Raw genomic sequence first — 14,838 nt, 5'->3', positions numbered from 1 at the left:
TTAAGCGTCTGCCTTCGGCTCAGGTCATGATCCCAGGGTCCTGGGATGGAGCCCTAAGTTGGGCTCCCTGCTCAGTGGGGAGTCTGCTTCAACCTCTCCCTCTGCCTGCCACTCCCTCTGCTTGTGTTCTCTCTCTTTCTGTTAAAGAAATAAATAAAATCTAAATAAATAAATAAATATTTGTTTAATGGATGCATCATTTCTATGTGTGTGTGTGTATATATATATATATATATGGCATATAATGAAACATGTTTTCAGAACTTTGGAAATACTGTTTCATGGACTCAAATTCTTACCTGATCACCTACAAATCTGTCAAGAACAAATTCACAAAACTAATCCACTGCCATATCCAGGGGAAAAAAATTGAAATTTCCTTTATAACTATATGTTGAGAATAGCTCAGAATGTTACCAGTCCAATTCTATTTGAAAACACCTTAAGGGGCGCCTGCGTGGCTCAGCGAGCTAAAGCCTCTGCCTTGGGCTCAGGTCATGATCTCAAGGTCCTGGGATCGAGTCCCACATTGGGCTCTCTGCTCAGCAGGGAGCCTGCTTCCTCTTTCTCTCTCTCCCTGTCTCTCTGCCTACTTGTGATCTCTCTCTCTGTCAAATAAACAATAAATGAAATCTTAAAAAAAAAAAAAGAAAGAAACAAAAGAAAAGAAAACACCTTAAAAACAAAATAAAACCAAGAATGCTCATTCCGGGGCCCTGGCCCCAGGGATTCTGATTTGGTTACTCTCAGGAGAGGGCCTGGGCATGTGGGTTTTTACAAAGCACCACGAGCGACTCCCTGTGCATTCCGGATTAGGCACTGCTGATCCCCACTCGGGCTGAAAGCGCTGTCGGAGGACAATCAATGACAATCAGTGACAAGGCAAGCTGCCGCTAGCTGTGGCTGACTGCGGAGTGTATCTAGGTGTGGAGTGAAAAGACTGAGGGCTAGATACACCACATTGTGAGGAGCGGTTCTCCGGATGGATTGATCAAGCACTCGTGCCATGCGATGATCTTAGGCACAGGGGGAAATCCTCAACAAAACGACAGACTTCTTTTCTATCCTAGTCTTTCTGGAGACAAAATCAAATGCAACAGAGATTAACTGCACATAAGCTTCATGTTGCCTTAAGAAGCAAGTTGGAGGGGGGCGCGAGTGCCTGGGTGGCTCAGTCGGTTAAGTGTCTGCCTTGGGCTCTGGTCAGGTCGTGATCCAGGGGTCCTGGGATGCAGCCCCACAGCATCGGGCTCCCTGCTCAGTGGGGGACTGCTTCCCCCTCTCCCTCTGTTCCCCTCCCTGCTTGTGTGCACATGCACACTCTGTGTGTGTGTGTGTATGTGTGTGTGTGTATTTTTGAACTATATACTTTAAAATGGTTAAGATGGGGGGCACCAGGGTGGCTCAGTGGGTTAAGTGTCTGCCTTCAACCCAGGTCATGATCCCAGGGTCCTGGGATCGAGTCCTACCTTGGGCTCCTTGCTCAGCGGGGAGCCTGCTTCTCCCTCTCTTTCTGCCCCTCCCTCCGCTTGTGCTCTCTCTCTCTCTGACAAATAAATTCTTTTAAAAAAATGGTTGGGGCGCCTGGGTGGCTCAGTGGGTTAAAGCCTCTGCCTTCACCTCAGGTCATGATCCTGGGGTCCTGGGATGGAGTCCCGCATTAGGCTCTCTGCTCAGTGGGGAGTCTGCTTCTCTCTCTCTCTCTCTCTCTCTCTCTCTCTCTCTGCCTGCCTCTCTGCCTACTTGTGATCTCTGCCTGTCAAATAAACAAATAAAATATATATATTTTTTTAAATGGTTAAGACGGTAAATTTGATGTTATGTGTATTTACCACAATTAAAATGTGAAAAAGTAAAGGCTATGCGGCCCCATTCTTGCCCCCACCACCCCCTCTTCCCCTAACTTACCCTTTATCTAAACATCCCATCCCCATCCTTTGCAACTTGGTTTTTGTTCCTGTTGTTTTACTGAACAGCTCTCAAAATAATAGCAAATGTGTCTTCAGTTGGGACCTGAGTAACTCCCCCTTTCCCCATCTGCGACCTCTGCTCCTCTGTGTACTCCCCTCGCCCCATTTACTAGCTCTTCATCCTCAAGTAGGGACACCTGCCCAGAACCATACCTTCCCTTCTTCCCCCACATTCACTGCTGAAAGCCACCCCTCCATGCTCTAGACCCCCAATCTGTACCTTCTTTTTTTTTTTTTTTTAAAGATTTTATTTATTTACTTGACAGACAGAGATCACAAGTAGGCAGGCAGAGAGAGAGGAGGAAGCAGGCTCCCTGCTGAGCAGAGAGCCAGATGTGGGGCTCGATCCCAGGACCCTGAGATCATGACCTGAGCCGAAAGCAGAGGCTTTAACCCACTGAGCCACCCAGGCGCCCCCAATCTGTACCTTCTGATTCTTATCTTTCACCTGGGCCCCACATTTCCTATTTCCACGGGAGCTAGAAGAAATCACCCATGGCATGTCCAAAAGGTAACATCACTCCCTGATGGGCTTCGTGACCTCTTCCCTCTAGGCAGAACTGCCTTACCGTTGCCCAAACATCTTTTAATTGCTGCACCAATGTCTTCATTAAAGTCCCTTTAAAGACTGCCCAGAACCATGCCCTGAACTAATTAAGCACTAGAGGGGATAGAGTTCTCTGTTTATGTGCAAGGGTCTGCTGGAGTGTGTCTAGTTCAGAGATCCCAAGACGCTGCCCAGGGTACAGATGTTTGGTGTATTTGGTTTGCATGGTGTTGGCAAACACACAGTGTTTTAAAATTCTGAATTAAGTCGCCAACATTTAGAAACCAGATTTGTCATAATACTCCAGACTTCCAGATTCTCTTGGAAAGTTCGAAGACTGGCAACAGTGAAGCCATAGTTCTTCATGCAACTATCAGTTTTAGCAGTTGACGGGTCAACTGCTTGTCAGTTTGCCCCAGTCCCCATCACTCCCTACCGCCTCTCTAACTCTAAGGCCTGATGTAGCTGCCACTGATTGTGGAGTTAAGCTGTGGCACTTCTTACACCTGGCTGTTTGACTCATTTACATTCCCAGCCCAGTCCTACCGGCCGAGCTGTTCAGTCCAATGTCCATTCAGGGCGTGTGTCCCTTCTCAAGCCAAGCATGTGGTTTCAGACTGTCTTTCAGAAGCCAGAGGTGGGGTCTTCGCTTTCTGCACTCCCTGCTCTTCTCCCACAAAACACTCCTCCTGAGACCTGTGGAGCCCTGTCTTGGGGCTCTCAGCGCAAGCTAGCTTTCAGCTCTGTGAGCTGTTTGGGTCTTTCTATCCCCTCTTTAATTAAGGTCTGCTATTTGATATAGTGAGATGGCCAAGAGGTCGGGCTCAGAAATCAGCTGAGTGACACTTTAACAAATGACTTAAGCTGCCTAAGATGCCTTTTTCTCTTGTGCGAAATCCACCCAGGTCGGTGTTGAAAGGAATAAGTGAAACGATGCATAGAACTTCCTCATTACTGATGCTTAGAAAGTGTGCAGTCGGGCCGGCCACCATTTTTTTCCTCCTTTATTTATTACTTTTGGCTCTTGGTATACCGTTTCTTCAGTTTTTATAAAACATCTCATTCCTTTTAAGCATCTAAATTCCTCCTCTTTCTCTAATTTTATTTTTCATGATCTGCTTTTATCTCCGTTTGCTAGTATAAAAATGCTAATTTTTGATTTTTGAAATGTGTTGCCTTTAACTCCACATTACAGCATTATATTATTTTCATTGCTTGCATGTCTTTCCCCCAGCCCGACTTAGTATTCTTATCCCATCTTTAATACCTCTTTTCTTAGATTTTGTTGGTCTGCTTCTGCTAGTCATATTAGCAGGTAGAGAGCAAGGAGACCAGAACGGAGGGACCGGAGAGAACATGTAAGGCAAGGGGAATGCCCGCTCCCCTTCTCCTCAGGCTCACCCCTTCTCCCCTCTCCATGTCTGGAGGACCCTATTCTTTTTTTTTTTTTTTTTAAGTGTAGCTGACATACAATATCGCATTCATTTCAGGTGTACAACAGAGTGATTCAATACCTCTGTGTGTTATGCTGTGCTCACCACAGCTAAAGCTCCTGTCTGTCACCACGCAACATCGTTACAATGCCACTGACAATATTCCCTCTACCTCCTATGCCCCTGACTTATTTATTCCATAACCGGAAGCCCGTATCTCCCACTTCCCTTCACCCATTTTGCTCACCCCTCCCACCCCCCGCCCCTCTGGCAACCATCAATTTGTTCTCTGTCTTTATAGATAGAATTCTGCTTGCCATTTATTTATTCATTTGTTTTTTAGATTCCACATTATGAGTGAAATCATATGGTATTTGTCTTTCTCAGTCTGACTACCACCACTTAGCAGAATACCCTCCAGGTCCATCCATGTCGTTGCAAATGGCAAGATCTCATCCTTCTATATGGCTGAGCGATACTCTGCTGTGTGTGTGTGTGTGTGTATACACCGCAGCTTCTTTAAGCATTTATCTATTCAAGAATACTTGGGCTGCTTCCATATCTTGGCTATTGTAAATAATGGTGCCATAAACATAGGGTGTGTGCATTTTTTTAAATTAGTGTTTTTAATTTTCTTTGGGTAAATTCGCAGTAGTGGAATTACTGGATCATATGGTATTGTATTTTCTATTTCTTTTAAGATTTTTTAAATGTATTTATTGGAGAGAGAGAGTGTGTAACAGAGAAAACACAAGCAGGGGGAGCTGCAGAGGGAGAGGAAGAAGCAGGCTCCCCGCTGAGCAGGGAGCCCGATGTGGGGCTCGATCCCAGGATCCTGGGATCATGACCTGCGCTGAAGGCAGACGCCCAACTGATGAGCCCCCCAGGTGCCCCGATCATAAGGTATTTTAATACTCCATCATACCCAGAGCTTCGAGAGACTCACAGGTCTCACTGTATTGACAATATGCCCTTCATCTTAATGACCCTAACAGCCGCACTTGAATAGCGCTTCTACTGTGCTGGGCACTGAAGGACTCACATGTATAACTGATTTAACCCTCACCAGAACCCCATGAGGCAGGAGGCATTCTGGTATCCGCTCTCCAGAGGTGGAAACTGCAGCGCCGTAAGTAGCTACACAGCCAGGGACAGAGAGCTGGGCCCAGAGGGGCCTCCACAGGGGCAGCGTGGCTGGGCTTTAACCACGCCACTAGTTCCCGTGGGCGAGGTGCTCGGCGCAGAACCGGTCCAGTAAGGGACATGTAAATGCCTCCTCTTGTCAGGATTAAAGGGGCTATGTTACGTCCCAGACCTGGAAGCCCCCATATCCGCAAATACACCTTAGAGAATGGTTCCCCCAGCCAAAGGCAAGAAGGGGCAGGGGAGAGAGCTCGCCTGCGGTGTGGACCATCAGAGGGAGGCAGGAGAACGCCAGCTGGCGCAGAGCAGCACCGCACTCCCTTCCCATCGGTCTCACCACGACAAATTACCGTGGCAGGGACTTCCAGCGTCCCTAAATCCCTGGTGACCTCTTTTAAACTGTTTTGTAAATCACCTCATTAACCCAGCCAAGGCTCTTTGTATGGCACGATTATTTTCTTAAAGTTCCTAGCAATCTAATCACACCAGGAACTAGAAGCTGTTTTTCTCTATCAATGCCTTGATAAGAGATAAGAAAGCAAAAGCAATTTTTCTAGCCAGTGAAAATTTATTCTACCTTATCCTCTTTTCCTTCAAATTCGAGATTGACCCCTCTGCATTTCCAATGCCATGAATTTAACCCAGATCCTTAACACTGGGACTCACCCCATACATCCCTCCTTGGCCTGTTGCCTGTTCTCTCAGAACAAAACCCTTTTTCTTTCACAATAAAACAGAACCAAATGTTTTAGCCAAGTCCTCCTCCTTATTATGAGGAAATGCCAGGAAGATCCCCAAAAGGAATTAAGTCTTTTCCTAAAGCATTCCATCTAGCCGATCACCCCGAGCAGCTCTCCGCAGCCTCCACTGCCAGCTGACGTCTGCCTGTGTCAAGTTGCACTGACCCCTTGTCATCTGCCCTGAGGAGGAGGGTCATCTTTTCAGAACTCTGATGGGAAGTCACCAGGGCCTGGTCTCTGGGTGGATACACTGCCCCGAAGAGGGCTTCTAATTCCTTCCAAAATGTTATGCCACGTTCTCCACAGGACTGGACACCCCCAAAGGGCAAAATGGCACCCACTCACTTTTAACGGTTCCTCAGCACAGAGCTATGTTCATCGGGTGGCCCTTTCCTTCCTCTGCCTACCCCCCCCCCCCCGCACCCCCCATCCCTACCCCAAGTACTCAGGCCTGCTCTGTGCCTTTCCACCCCTACAGCATTCCTGTTTCTAAAGGCAAGGGCTCCCTAACCATTTGGGTACTGGTTTAGAGTCAAATATGGGATTTGCTTTAAATTGAGCTGACTCTAGCAATCCATCCAGTGCATAGGCACACCACACTGAGCAGCATTAAAACATGCTACCTGCATATTCTTTCTGGTAGGTGGCAGTTAGGTTTGAAAACCACACTCAGCACAGACAAAGACATGCTTCCTTTCCTGGATCTCTCAGCAACATGTCTGGGACCTGACCAAAAAAATTAAGCCCGGGGACTACAATATTTTGGAAACAATAACCATCAAACAAGTTGTCAGCCATCCCCTTAGTGAGCTCTGAACCTTGTGTGAATTGCTTTGTATTTTACCATGTTCTCAACTCTCACACTCAGTTGAGAGCCACAGGCAAACCGATAAAGTTTATTTTTGGAGCCTCAGAATCCTCTCATAACCAAGTTCCCTGGTACTTTCCCCGGCTCCTTTCTCACCTCTTTCTCGATTTCTCCCTCTTCAAAGCGCCTGGTTTAATACGTAACCTGCTCTGCACCATTTCTCCTTCTGCTTTTCAGGAGTCATGTAATGAGTTAATCAACCAAGTTATGGTCTCCCTACAAGACAAGTCCTGCCATCTATGTATCCAGATAAAATGCTGTTTTGGAAAATTGAGGTGTAATTTACATGCAGTGAAAGATACATATCTGAAAAACGGAGTTTAACAATAGTAAAATGTGTGTTTTAAGTATTGCATATTGGAGAGTGATTATAATGGTGGGTTGTGGAGCTAGGGCCATCTGTTGGCACAGAAGACTAGAAACCATGCAAGACAAGTGGTCTGGGCCTGTTCTGACCACCCACTGACGGTGAGCCACTTCCCCTCTCTGCCCTCCATTTCCTTGCTGAAAAATACTGATTGGGTCAAATGGCTTCCAAAAGCCCTCTTGACCTTATTCTGTCACTAAATAGGGTTTGCAGGCAGGCAAGTAGACAAGCTGGGAGATGTCCTGGAACGCTCCCCAGGAGGGCAACAGCTTCGCTGCCTGTTTTTGTGTAGACCAGGGTTTGAAAAGCCATGGTAATTCTGAAGCAAAATAGGATTCCCCTGACTTTTTTGGTCAGCCCTCGAACTTAGAATGATTTTTACATTTTCAAATGGTTGAAAAAAAAAATCAAAAGAAGAATAATATCTCATGATGCATGAAAATTACATGAAATTCACATTTCAGTGCCCGTAAATAAAGGGACATAAATTGAAACATAGCTACGCTCATTCATTTATGTATTTGCCTGCGGCTGCTTTTACACTACAATAACAGAGTAGAGCTGTTGCATCAAAGACCATGTGGCCCCCAAAGCTGAAAATATGTACTATCTGGGCTTTTACAGAAAAAGTTTATCAACCCCTGGCTGAGGCCATTTAGGTTATAGACTTTGGGCTGGTAGATCTCTCCCTTCCTACAATTAAGTGTTACTAGAACATGGGCAGTATATATACAAGTAAATCAACATTTTGGGGTGGGAGGGACTTTCTACTTTGTAGTAATGAAAAGAAATGCAAAATAGAGTACACTAATAAAGGGCCCTTTTTGTTCTTGCTAGGAGAGCAAAAAGAAAAATAATAAAAACACTCGGAGGGGCGCCTGGGTGGCTCAGTGGGTTAAAGCCTCTGCCTTCGGCTCAGGTCATGATCCCTAGGGTCCTGGGATGGAGTCCCGCATCGGGCTCTCTGCTCAGCAGGGAGCCTGCTTTCTCCTCTCTCTGTCTGCCTGCCTCTCTGTCTACTTGTGATCTCTGTCTGTCAAATAAATAAATAAAATCTTAAAAAAAAAAAAAAACAACACTTGCAAAAAGACTAGAGAAAGCAAGAACAGTACAGTACAGTTAACATCACTATGAACTGGTTCACCTCTTCTTTCAAACAATCCAGCAGAATTATCAGTCATAAAAGTGCTCATACCCTTTGACCTAATAGTCCGACTCCTGGAAATCTATCCTAAGGAAACAATTAAAAGAACATAAACACCATGTCAAGACGTTTGCATCAGCATTTTTCTAACAAAATGTTGGAAACAACCTGCAATGTTTAGCAATAAGAAAAGAGTCAGTGGATTATGGTTCCTTAGTTCAATGAAATATTATATGCCCAAGTAATAGACACAAAGACTAGGTTCATAAAACATTATTCTACAACAAAAGGTTACATAAAAATCAAGCAACATAAAGTTTTGAAGACATCATGAAGGTGTAATTAACACTATGGTGAAGTGTTACAGAAAAAATATCTTATTTGTGAAGACCTGTGAACCAGCTTTGACAGTTCCCCACACACTGTCCTTAGTCCTTTAATAACAAAAAGCCTTTGTAGGCAAGGACAGCCCACGCATGCAGAAGGAGGACAGAAGTGAGCCTCTGGTGACATGTTTCTTACAAACTGAGCAAATGATGATTAGTACTTTGGTCCAAATCGATTTATACCTGTAATCTCCACTTTAGAAAACTCAAATTCATCTCATCTCATTGCATATGTGAAATATGTATAGCTGTCTATATGTCAATGATGCCTCAGTGAAATGCTTGAAAAAAAAGAAAAAAACAAATTCCCAGTTTTCCTGAACCTTAAGGAACTAATAGGTGACTAAGAAAAAAAGAGGAACTTGATGAATATAAAAATCAGAATGACTTTAGTAATCCAGCCATTGTGTCTACCAATATCTTCAGGCTTTAGGCACTCCCTCTCAAACTCCCCCTGCTTGTGTTCCCTCTCTCGCTGTCTCTCGCTATCAAATAAAAAAATAAAATATTAAAAAAAAAAAGCAGACCAAAGATATTAATTAAGCAACAAGCTCTTCGTGTGTTTAAGAATCATAAAAATCATTGACATTACTTTTATGTCTACAATACAGAAAAATAAACCCTAACTCGGTCTTATTTCTATCGAGACACATCAAAATTTTCAATATTTTGAACACATGGTCTTTTTTAAAAGCTGAGTATGATGAGCACTGAATCCTTTATAGAAGATACAATTTTAAAACATTACATTTTTCACTAACCATTTTTTGTCTCTTAGGCAATTATTTGAACCAAGTTTCGAAGGGTTTGAAAACATCGGAAAGCTGAGGAGGAATCACTGCTAATATCTAAGGAGAGAAAAAATTCGCACATTCTTAAAGAAAAAAAGCCACTTCGAGAACAGTGGTTTCTTATCCAGAGAAAGTAGGGAAATGTGTGTACCTTGAAACTTTTCCTTCTTAGATATCATTCTTCTGCAGAAGCTGTATAGTCCATGGAAGCAGTTTCTTATCCATAAAGGAGAAACTCACATTCCTGGTCTTATCCTTCTTGAATAAGACATTTTTCTAAGATACGCTCATAACTTCATGGGATGATGCTGGACACCCAAGAAACCTGGGTTCCCGTTGTCTCATTCCAGCCTTCTCTTTGCACCTGCTTTGAGGCCAGCAGGGCTGACGGCTGTCCCGGGCAGGGAGCGGACCTGCAGCTCTTAGCACAGCACCTTTGGCTAAGAGTAGGCACTCAAGCTGTATTTACTAAATTGAACTCAGGCCTTTGGGGGTTTTCTCACTCTAAGTTATTCTCATAGAATATGTTCATCTATGAGAAGAAGTTTCACAAAAATTCGAATAACCTTATCGAGAGTAGAAGATGGGCAAATATCAGATGGAAAGCCCCATCATACTTTCCTCTCCCCACGCCGAAGCTACTGGGGGAACAGAGAAATCTACTTCTCAAATGACTGCTCTCCTCCTCACGAAGTTCGTAAATGAGTGGCTAAAACCAGTCCGACATGAAACAACTGAACTGGAAGCTGGTTTTCGGTGGAGCGGATTGGAAAGAACTGAGTGAACTGGGGCTCCCCGGGGAAAGGTCATCTCCGGGAGCATCTCTGGGAACATCTCCGGGAGCATCTCCGGGAGCATCTCCAGGAGCATCGGTCAATCACAGAGCAGCTCCCTGGGCAGGGTATTGTGGAGATCAGATGAGAGGGGCTATTCCTAGCCGTCTACCAACCCTACCAGGGGGAGGGATCCGGAAGCAGGAGGACCAGCAAGGGCATGGGGTGGCGGAGGAGGGCAGGTAGGAGGAAGAGTCGCAGGCAACACCAGGGGCTACTGGAAGGGGAGCCCGAGGGGTGGAAGGGGGTGGGATTAGGCTCAGACTGCACGGCCACGCCGAGCACCCCCGCTGTCGTAAAACCAGTGATCAGAGAAACTTACTTAATATTGAATTTTCAGTTTTGAAAACAGTTCTTCGGATTCCCAGCCTCATCGTTCCTCCCAAATTGCCAGGGTTGTGTTCAGGCATATCAATCACCTTAGAAAACAAAACAAATCCGGTTTTTCCATCTTACACAAATGTTATTTCCCACATCTCAAGCTTTACTTTCATTTTATTTTTTTGTAAAGATTTTATTTACTTGGGGCGCCTCGGTGGCTCAGTGAGTTAAAACCTCTGCCTTTGGCTAAGGTCATGATCCCAGGGTCCTGGGATCAAGCTCTGCATTGGGCTCTTTGCTCAGCAGGGAGCCTGCCCCCCCCCCCAGCCGCCTGCCTCTCTGCCTACTTGTGATCTCTGCCTGTCAAATAAAAAATTAAAAAAAAAAAAGATTTTATTTCCTTATTTGTCAGAGAGAGCAAGCACAAGCAGGGGGAGTGGCAGGCAGAAGGAGAGGGGAAGCAGGCTCCCCGCTGAGCAAGGAGCCCCACTCAGGGCTCGATCCCAGGACCCTGAGATCATGACCTGAGCTGAAGGCAGATGCCTAACAGACCTCGCCACTCCGGTGCCCCCAAAGCTTTACTTTTAGAGTAATTATCATTGCATAAGGATGTTCCCTAAAGAGTAAAACCTGATCGTTCCTTCCAATTTTCTTTTTCGAATACAGCCATGCTTGACACACCCCTCACGGTATGCTTCCTGTTTGTCTCTGCTTCTCATCTTTCCTTCAAATCACTTGTAAAAAATTTATCAGGAGCCTCTTTATGACCTTCCTCCTGTCATTCCTCGAGCTGTCAGTTGCAGGCAATGTTCACACTTCAAGTTCTGGGCTTCTGGGACCTCTCACTTTGCTATTCACACCCCTCCCCCACTGCCCACTTCACTCCTTAAAGATTTTCCATAAGCAAATCTGCCAATCCTTGTGGAAAACTACACCAAAGATATTTTTTTGTAGAAAACCTTAGAAGGATTCCTTTAAGCAAAAAGGAGGGTAATGTCATCCATTCTAGCACATTCTGTATGTGGTAAACTTAAGCGCTGCCCTGGATCTCTCCCTCTTCTTCGTCCCTCATCTTCAGTGTGTCCAGTTCTCTCCATTCACCCCCTCCAGCTTTCCGACATCCATCCACTGCTCCAACCACCACCCAAACCACAGCCCCTGCCCGTGACTACAGCCAGAGCTTACCAGAAGCCTGCCCCCCCTACCCTAGTTCACATGGCCCCAGGCTACCCTACCCTGCACACCGCCAGCAAATGCAAAGTAGTCGTATTCCCCCATCTTGAAATCCTTGACTGCCTGGTATCAGCCCAGCCTACCCCTCCAGCCTCGTGTCCCAGGACTGTCCCCTAAATTCTGGTCAGTGTGGCCTTCCTTCCCTTCCTCCAGTGCATCTTCTTCCCTCCCCCTATGAGGACTTCGCACATGCTGTTTCCTCTGCCCAGGACATCTCCCATTCCCCTACCTTCCTTTCCTAAATCAAACCGGCCTCAACCTTGAGATCTCAGCTCCACTATCCAGTATGAACTCCTATGGGGAGCTGATATTCCCAGGCTCCATGCCTAGTCAGGACCCCCAATCTCTGCCCTCCCCCGCACTGAGCTGCCCTCACTTCACGTCTGTAGAGTGCTTTTGTGTGTCAGACTGTACCTCCTTGAGAGCTGGGTCAGTGCTGTCTTTCCTTACACGGCATTCCCAGCCCCTCGTATCGATGGAACTGGCCCAGGGTATACACGGCATAAGTGCATGATGGAAGGAAGCAATGAACTCAGACCAAATAATTTCAGATTTATGTTCAGTTTACTTCACAGAAATTCAGAAACACATGATTTTTATGAAAAGCCCATTCTCATAAGTCATTGCTCTGTTTTCCCAGTTCTAGATGCTATGATCTCATGGTTTTGTTTCATCTTTTTTTTTTTTTTAAGCTGTTAAAGACTATAGTTGGGCAAGATAACCTGTTCTAATGGAACTACTTAGGTTCCCTCTCATAAAACCTTTCGTCCAGTTTATTCCCCCCATACCTTAACTGCCATGTATTACTCTATAGGAAGCCTGGACAACGGCAACTTCCTGAGGTCAAAATTTTCCCAGAACTTGTGTGATCTTATCAGTGCCCCAGAACTTTCCAAGCCGTCTGAACCCCATGCCCCAAGTACACTCTAAGAGTCACTGAGGAGAAGGGGTGGAGAAAAAACTTGATTACTCCCCTTGTTGGATGGAGTGCTCAGTTCTGAAGTGCTCTTGGCCTTGGCATCTCTTTCCTATCTTCCTTGGTTGGCTAATTATGGCTAGATTACGTACTGCTGGAGGGAGGTGAGAGAGGGCATCAGCTTCCAGTTCTCAAAGCTAAGCTGCTTATAAATGCCCCGCCCCTGAAGCATTTTCTAGGAAAGGGCAGATAAGACTGCTTTACCCACCACAGCCTCAACTTTCACTTACGTTTAAGACAACCTGAACCATGTAGGAAGAGCACAGCAATAAACTCCCCACTGGTTTCTTATTAGTTCTGTGATTGCTCAAACCACCCTTACTTCCTGCGTTGAACTCTTCGGCCCAGGAAGAGTCTCTGAACGTAGTTTGTATAGTTATTGGCGTGCTTGGTCTTCAAGAAACGTTCTGCTATGAACCAGTAAGAAAACTCAAATGACCCACCTGCGGACAGGAAACCTGCCTTACTGTGTACTTGAGAGGAACTTGACAAACACAGGACTAGAACATATTTCCAAAAGAAAAAATGCACTGGGCACAGGGACAGCCTGAGGGTGTTAAATACTCCTCTAACATAAATGGAAATCTGGAAATCTCTGAGAAAGAGATATGAGAATATTATTTAAACACATGGAGGTAGGTAGTGGGCATCTGCCTGGCTCAGTCAGCAGAACACGTGACTCTTGATCTTGGGGTCTTGCGTTTGAGCCCCATGTTGGGGATACAGTTTATATATACGCATAAAAATAATAAAACATGGAGGTAAATATCAGTTGAAACAGCTGGAAGACTTAACGGTGGCAGAGAGGGTATGCGGATTAGTATTTTCATTATACACCTTTTGGAACATGTTGGCTTTGTAAACTTTGTACATAGCATTATTTTAATGAAAATACAAATTTAAAGCCCAAACAGTGAAATATATTATTTCAGACTTCCACTAGGGTATTAGTTCACATTATCCCTGCTGTTTTCAGAAGCAATAACTATAACCTTCTCCTGAAATGACAACACAGAAAGAAATCCCAAGGAATAGCAGCCACGGTGATCTTCTGATTAAAACGTATTAGCACAGAAACCACTGGAGAAAGCAAAGAAAATGTTAGAGAAAAGATGGGGGAGCAGAGGCAAGTAGCTTTCTAATGGCAAATGATGTCCCCGAATGTCAGTGAAAAAAAAAAAAAAAAGCAGAGCAAGAACTGGCAGGAGATTTGCTGTTCTCTCTGGTCCGGCTGAGCAGGCCTCATCCAGGGATGCTCGCCGGACCCTCAGTCAAAGAACCTCCAGGTCAGGCACAGGCTGGTGGAACCCAAACCCAATGGAAAGGGAAGACTGCGGAAGGTAGAGGACGCAGTGCGTTTCTGGCCGAGCCAGGCCCCGCCACCTGCCTTCAGTTACAGGCACCTCCTATGCATGACTGCCTCTTGGGTTACAAGCAACCTGATTCGGAGTCAACATCAGGAAGAATATCTTTGTGCCTCATATCCCTTCCATGAAAAGCCTGAGAGACATCGATTTCCAAAACATATCCTTTTGACTGGGATAGTTTAAAAAAAAAAAAAAAACAACCCTTGGGGCACCTGGGTGGCTCAGGAGGTTAAGCATCTGTCTTAGGTCATTGTCTGGCTCAGGTCATGATCCCAGGGTTCGGGGATGGAGCCCCAAATTGGGCTTCCTGCTCAGCGGGGAGTCTGCTTCTCCCTCTCCCTCTGCTTCTCCCCACCCCTGCTCATTCTCTCGCTCAAATAAATAAATAAATAAATAAATAAAATCTTAAAAACAAAAAACCCTCAAATGTGCTTTAGTTTGAATCCTGACATTTCCAAAATCCCCTAGATTTGCATATAGGAGGAAAATGCCTCTTCCATTGCAAAAGGATTGCCTTGGTCTGCTCTGATTTTGCCTTGGCTTCTGTCTGAACCCCACCACAGGTCTGCCCTTCCTTGGAACTGAGCCAGCCATACAGCTTAAGAAAAATAAAAAAGAATCAATAAGTAACGAATGCTGGTGGTGATAAAGCTTTAGATGTAAAAGCACCACATAAGGAGAAAGACAGCACTAATTAACCCTTACTGAAGTTTCTGCAG

At 45.3% G+C, this 14,838-nt stretch overlaps 1 protein-coding gene across 2 annotated transcripts in view; it reads right to left on the bottom strand.

Moving 5' to 3' along the window:
- The window catches only part of CTPS2 (CTP synthase 2), a 99,873-nt gene that overhangs the window by 24,142 nt on the left and 60,893 nt on the right, over positions 1-14,838 (bottom strand). For both annotated transcript variants that reach the window (XM_059384849.1, XM_059384850.1), the window contains exon 14: positions 10,545-10,641. In XM_059384849.1, the coding sequence (XP_059240832.1) occupies positions 10,545-10,641 (97 nt within the window). The remainder of the gene's footprint in view (positions 1-10,544; positions 10,642-14,838) is intronic.

Source organism: Mustela nigripes, chromosome X (genome assembly GCF_022355385.1).
Source record: "Mustela nigripes isolate SB6536 chromosome X, MUSNIG.SB6536, whole genome shotgun sequence".
NCBI lineage: Eukaryota > Metazoa > Chordata > Mammalia > Carnivora > Mustelidae > Mustela > Mustela nigripes.
The sequence above is the reverse complement of the archived record's forward strand: the minus strand, read 5'-3'. Positions and strand labels throughout refer to the sequence as shown.